The sequence below is a fragment of the Staurois parvus genome, unplaced genomic scaffold (genome assembly GCF_062004578.1).
Source record: "Staurois parvus isolate SC_StPar_1 unplaced genomic scaffold, SC_StPar_1.0 ptg000021l, whole genome shotgun sequence".
NCBI lineage: Eukaryota > Metazoa > Chordata > Amphibia > Anura > Ranidae > Staurois > Staurois parvus.
The window spans coordinates 7,749,906-7,756,447 of NW_028317817.1; the positions used below are offsets into that span (position 1 = coordinate 7,749,906).

At 38.9% G+C, this 6,542-nt stretch overlaps 1 protein-coding gene across 1 annotated transcript in view; it reads left to right on the forward strand.

Annotated features, from left to right (window-relative positions):
- AZI2 (5-azacytidine induced 2) overlaps positions 1 to 2,750 on the forward strand; it is a 74,054-nt gene extending 71,304 nt beyond the window's left edge. Inside the window, exon 8 of the mRNA XM_089690803.1 lies at positions 202 to 2,750. Within this exon, the coding sequence (XP_089546929.1) occupies positions 202 to 599 (398 nt within the window). The 3' untranslated portion in view covers positions 600 to 2,750. The remainder of the gene's footprint in view (positions 1 to 201) is intronic.
- The last annotated feature ends 3,792 nt before the right edge of the window (positions 2,751 to 6,542 follow it).

A 6,542-nucleotide genomic window follows, 5' to 3' on the forward strand; every position in this document is an offset into this window, starting at 1 on the left:
CCAGAAAAGGCACTCATGGCTTTTTCAAACTTTTCTTTTGGAAAGGACAGAATAAAACAATTCTTTCCCAACAGCTTTGCATACAACACCATATTTTAATCCAGGTAATTTTGGACATGTAGGTGACAGCTTTGCTTTATGGAAAGAGAAATTGGGCTATAAATGCTCTTTATAGTAATTGTAAATACTTTCCTTTGGCAGCTTCTCGTGGCCCTGTACAGTGCGAAGAGGACTTGGAAAAGACTTGCAGTAGACTGCGTATATCAGCTGCTGGTGTTTCATATGAAAAAGCACCTTATGTGTCATCTAATGAACACAAGATTTCTGATGGTGCATCTGCACCTCAGCCACATGTAGTGATCAATAGACTGCAGGAAAAGACTGGCCGTACCCAGTGGACAAACGACAGGCCAAGCCCAGTAGGTGGAAGAGACTGTGACGAGTCTGACTCATACCAAAGGTTTTCCTCTGAAGAAAATTCTTGGGTAATGCCAAGCCCACCAAAGCCAAGTGAAACGCTTTTTTGGGAAACAAAAAATAATTCTTCACCAAACAATACAGGACAATATTACAATCAAAAATATTCATTTCAAAGCTAAATAACTGTTTCACGCCTGAAAGTATTGGACTTCAAAGCCCTTCATCATACATATGTTTTGCCAGTAAAATCTGATCAGCTGTCATACTGTCCAGAAACTGTGCTGTGTAGATTATTTTCTGTACAATTTGTTGATTCTTCCTTTTTATTTTTTCATTTAATAGGTTTAATTCCTTTTTATTTTTATCTTATTTGTAGTGTTCACCTGAATGCATATGTGACACTTGTAAAAACAAAATACACTGGATTTATGTGGTGTGTATCATTTGAAGTGTTTCACAATTTTGTAACATATTTCTTTTCTGATAGTCACTATAAGCCTGCAAGTAATGCAGAACTTGGTTTCTGTGTGCCCCTTTTTGTTTCCTGGTCAAAGGCGTAGACTGCTATGCTGAATGTTACTACAGGGACAGGTGATAAAAACCACATAGAGTCATTTAGAACTTTCTTACGCTCCTCTGATACTATCATTTCCAGCATAACTGAAACAGAATGCTGTATCTATGCACACTTTTATCCCTACTAGACAAGTAGCTGCAAAGACACTATGGGGACACTAAAACAGCAGAGTGCAAAATCTGGTGCAGCTCTGCATAGAAACCAATCCGCTGCCAGTTTTATGTTTTATTAAACAAGCTGAAGTTAGAAGCTGATCGACCATCATGCACAGCTGCACTAGATTCTGCCCTCTCCAGGTTTAATAAATCAACCCCTATTGGTTTTGCCCTGCCCAGTCCATGTACTGAATATACACAATTTATTGCATAGAAGCACCATGGCATTTATACACTATACAGGATGAGTCTATACAGTGTATATGGAAGACTGAGAGGCTCATTAAATAGCACAGAATAGTGTGATCCAAAATGCCTTAACATGTCTCACGCTGCAGCACTTATGAATCCTCTAATTTGATGTTAAATGAGAACTAGTGTCATTCAACCCCTTGTATGCCAAGGCTGTCATGGACACACCCCCCCCCTCCCTGGGTTCACAGGTCTGCTGCACTGAAGAGAACTCGCACATCATTATATGAGCTCTGTTCAGTGCTGCAGTAATGAGTGCTTCTTTCCTGCTTGAGAAAAGGAAGGGACTGTGATGTCACCAGACCAGCCAGAAGACCACTGGATTTAAAGTATATATATTTAGGGGATTGTTAGAGAAGTATTGCCTAACCTAAAAAAAGAAAAAGTATGCTCACTTAGGCGGATGATGCATCTGTCTCGTGCCGTTTCTAAGACTGACAACTGAGTGATTAAAGACCACTGTCACTGGCTCTCTGCTTTGCCCCTCCATTGCTCGCTGGTGCGCTGGGCTGTGGAGTGGACAGGAGAAGCTGGCTCAGTCTACCGACAGCTTGCAGTGCATCCTGACTTTAAAGTCAGGATCTTTCCTGAGCCTGGATTGGCTGAGTGATGTCACAGGAGTGCAGGACGAAGTGCATTCCTGTGATGTCTAGGAGAAGTATATCCCAAAAAACTTTGGCCAAACTTCTTTAAAATAGATGCTGGGAGGAGAGATTATTATTATACAGGATTTATATAGCGCCAACAGTTTGCTCAGCGCTTTACAATACAACGGGAGACAATACAGTTCAATACAAGAGGGTTTGCTCCTTGGAGCTTACAATCTAAGAAGAGGAATGTACTTTTAAAAGTAATAAATTGTATTTACTGTAGGACCCTGCAAGTAAGAGAAATCTATAAAGTATGATTAAAAACATAAATTGACAGATGTTTCATTGTGTCACTCTTTCCATTTAAACATGATAAATGTATAAAATGTCCGTGAATCACAGGTCAGGTAATGCTGAATATGATGGAAGGAAAAGAAATGATTTATTTTTGATAACCTTGTTAGAAATATAACATTTGATCCTGTGCAAAAGAGCATTGCATACTGTTTTGGGTTTTTTTTAATTATTATTTGCCTTTTGACAATACAGATCCTATTATATAACACTGTTTTAAAAAAAAAAAATGTGTCTACTACATTAACAATGGGCCTTCCAAAAAGCAAAAAATATGTATCTGAGAAACTTCTATCTAATTCTTCTACTACAAAGTTCCACTTTTCTATGCTTCAGTATTGTTCTCTGTCACCCCCAAAGTAATATATCAGTGATAGGAAATAAAAGGGCCTGTGTGTTTGATGTTTGTGTTGTTTTTGCCAAATAGTGGTCCGAGTACAGCAGGCTTTTCAAAATTAGGTGATAAGCTTTCTGAACACCAAATATACGAAAATGTATATACCAGATACAAGGATGGATTGATGAATTTCTGATGCAGTACATTCTAAAGTGTGGCTGTAATGGCATTAAACTACACCAGCACATTCAGTTACAAGCATACAAAATATAAGAGAATAAAGTCAGCATGCTGGACATTGGGTTGCCTATCATTTAGTGAGCAAATGGTAAAATATTTTGGAATGTACTGAACTTAATTGTGCTAAATGAAGAGAAGCCATGCTACCTGAAGCTGTTCTGAGATCCTGGTGCTAAATACTTAAAGAAGTAGATAACCTGATTTTTAGCCACACACACACTTTTTTTTTTTTTTTCCATAAGAGCAGTAGCTGAATGTGTGACAAACAGAAAATTCTGATTGCATACAAAAACACAACAAACATATGACAAGGGAAAATAAGACTAAACCGGAACCTATTTGGACCACTTGGAGAGTGCAGTAAACAGCCTACTCATCCAGGGTTAGTCACTGACAACAGACATGTTATTGAAAACATGTATTATTGCAGCCAATATCAACTACAGCACAAAAGTAGTAACTTTAAAGCAGATCTGTAGTGCTGTAGCCACAATGTGCAAGTATGCACCCCATACATGCAAATTATAGCAGACTTACCTGCCTATTTTTCCTGTGCTAACAGATGAGAGCTGTCCACCATAACTTCATTTGTCATTTTCTCTTGTTCTTTTTCCATTTTTTTTGTCACTTCTTTTTGGACATTGGCAGCCACTAGATAATAATGCATTATCCCAGGTGGATGATGTTATATATGCTGGGAATGGACCTCAGATGATGTGCACTGTCACATGCACCATGAGTCAAACCCAGAGTTTCAGGAAATAAAGGGAGATGGATTTATCTGCCCTTGGTAAAAAAATGGACACTGTGAGAAGAATTGGGAGAAAAAGAAAAATAAGTTATGCAATGAATAAAAAGCCTGCAACTATCTAGAAGTATCTGTTTTTAGATGGCAAATACTAGATGTTTCTACAGCTTTACAAGCTTTGTGTTTGGTGGAAATAAAATATCATATTTGTACAGTACAACACATCTTCGACTACACAATCATATACAGTGGGGATCGAAAGTTTGGGCACCCCAGCTAAAAATTTGTATTAATGTGCATAAAGAAGCCAAGGAAAGATGGAAAAATCTCCAAAAGGCATCAAATTACAGATTAGACATTCTTATAATATGTCAACAAAAGTTAGATTTTATTTCCATCATTTACACTTTCAAAATAACAGAAAACCAAAAAATGGCTTCTGCAAAAGTTTGGGCACCCTGCAGAATTTATAGCATGCACTGCCAACTTTGCCAAGCTGAGACCTGCCAGTGTCATGGATTGTTCTCAATCATCGTCTGGGAAGACCAGGTGATGTCAATCTCAAAGGTTTTAAATGCCCAGACTCATCTGACCTTGCCCCAACAATCAGCACCATGGGTTCTTCGAAGCAGTTGTCTAGAAAACTGAAACTGAAAATAGTTGACGCTCACAAAGCTGGAGAAGGCTATAAGAAGATAGCAAAGCGTTTTCAGATGTCAATATCCTCTGTTTGGAATGTAATTAAGAAATGGCAGTCATCAGGAACAGTGGAAGTTAAAGCAACATCTGGAAGACCAAGAAAAATATCAGACAGAACAGCTCGCAGGATTGTGAGAAAAACAATTCAAAACCCACGTTTGACTGCACGATCCCTCCAGAAAGATCTGGCAGACACTGGAGTTGTGGTACACTATTCCACTGTAAAGAGATACTTGTACAAATATGGTCTTCATGGAAGAGTCATCAGAAGAAAACCTCTTCTACGTCCTCACCACAAAAATCATCGTTTGAACTTTGCAAATTAACATATAGACAAGCCTAAAGCATTTTGGAAACAAGTTCTGTGGACCAATGAGGTTAAAATTGAACTTTTTGGCAGGAATGAGCAAAGGTACGTTTGGAGAAGAAGGGGCACAGAATTTAATGAAAAGAACCTCTGTCCAACTGTTAAGCATGGGGTTGGATCAATCATGCTTTGGGGTTGTGTTGCAGCCAGTGGCACAGGGAACATCTCACGAGTAGAAGGAAAAATGGATTCAAAAAAATTTCAGTAAATTTTGGATAGTAACTTGATGCCATCTGTGAAAAAGCTGAAGTTAAAGAGAGGATGGCTTCTACAAATGGATAATGATCCTAAACACACCTCAAAATCCACGGGGGATTACATCAAGAGGCGTAAACTGAAGGTTTTGCCATGGCCTTCACAATCTCCTGACCTCAACATAATTGAAAATCTATGGATAGACCTTAAAAGAGCAGTGCGTGACAGACAGCCCAGAAATCTCAAAGAACTGGAAGTCTTTTGTAAGGAAGAATGGGCAAAGATACCTCAAACAAGAATTGAAAGACTCTTGGCTGGCTGCAAAAAGCGTTTACAAGCTGTGATACTTGCCAAACGGGGCAGTACAAGATATTAACTCTGCAGGGTGCCCAAACTTTTGCAGACGCCATTTTTTTGTTTTCTGTTATTTTGAAAGTGTAAATGATGGAAATAAAATCTAACTTTTGTTGACATATTATAAGAATGTCTAATCTGTAATTTGATGCCTTTTGGAGATTTTTCCATCTTTCCTTGGCTTCTTTATGCACATTAATACAAATTTTTAGCTGGGGTGCCCAAACTTTCGATCCCCACTGTATACTGTGTGTGTGTAATATGTATATATATATATATATATATATATATATATATATATGATTGTGTAGCCACCATAAAAGGCCTATCTTTGTATGTATTTAGCTTGTTTTGTGTATTATGATATGTGGTGTCTTTGGTCCTCCCAGTGTCTACATATTCTGTAGATGAAGGGCTTGGCACCTCTACTTGACCTTAGAACTCAGGGCATCCAAGTTGCAGGTTATCTAGACGATCTTCAGATGGACTCAACTTCCTTACAGCTATCAGAAAATGTCCAGAAGACAATTCAGATGCTCCAGCTCTTTGCCTAAGTCGTCAATTTCAATAAAACTGCCTTCCAGACTTCATTTCTCCCAGAATACTGGGGTTTGGATCTGGACACATCCCAAGCAAAAGTATTTTTCCCAGAAAAGAAAGTGTTTTTTTTTCTTTTCTCTAAGAGTACATGCTTGAGAAGTGAGATCAAAAAGACATCCCAAATTTGGATTCTTTATGAGGGTTCTAGGCCTAATGGTAGCTTTCTTCTAGGCAGTAACATTTGTCCAACTCCATTCAAGAGCTCTCCAGCTAAACATCCTGCCTACCTGAACAAAGCATGCTCCTTCCCAACCAAACAAAGAATCCCCTATCTTAGTGGATCGCCACCAAAGCCCTGACAGTGGAGAGGTCCTTCCTTCCCTATGACTGGAAAATTATCACAACAGACGCACATCTCTTAGGCTGAGGAGGAGTGTTTCAATCTATAACAGTCCAAGGAGTATGGTCCCTGGGAGAAGCCAAGCTCCCCTCACAAAATCTACTATCACAACTGGTAGGCATATTTCTCTTGGTGCAATGCAAGGAAGGCCCTAGCTGATACTGGCTTCAGTCATAACATTCTTCAGGCAGCTCTTTTGAGTCAACTCTGTTAACCTGTTATTGTGGGCTTGTTTGACTTTTATTGCTCTGTCGCTCACTCCTGAGTTGGACTGCTTTTGAAGATCCCAGTGCACCTGAATACTTACTGTATTT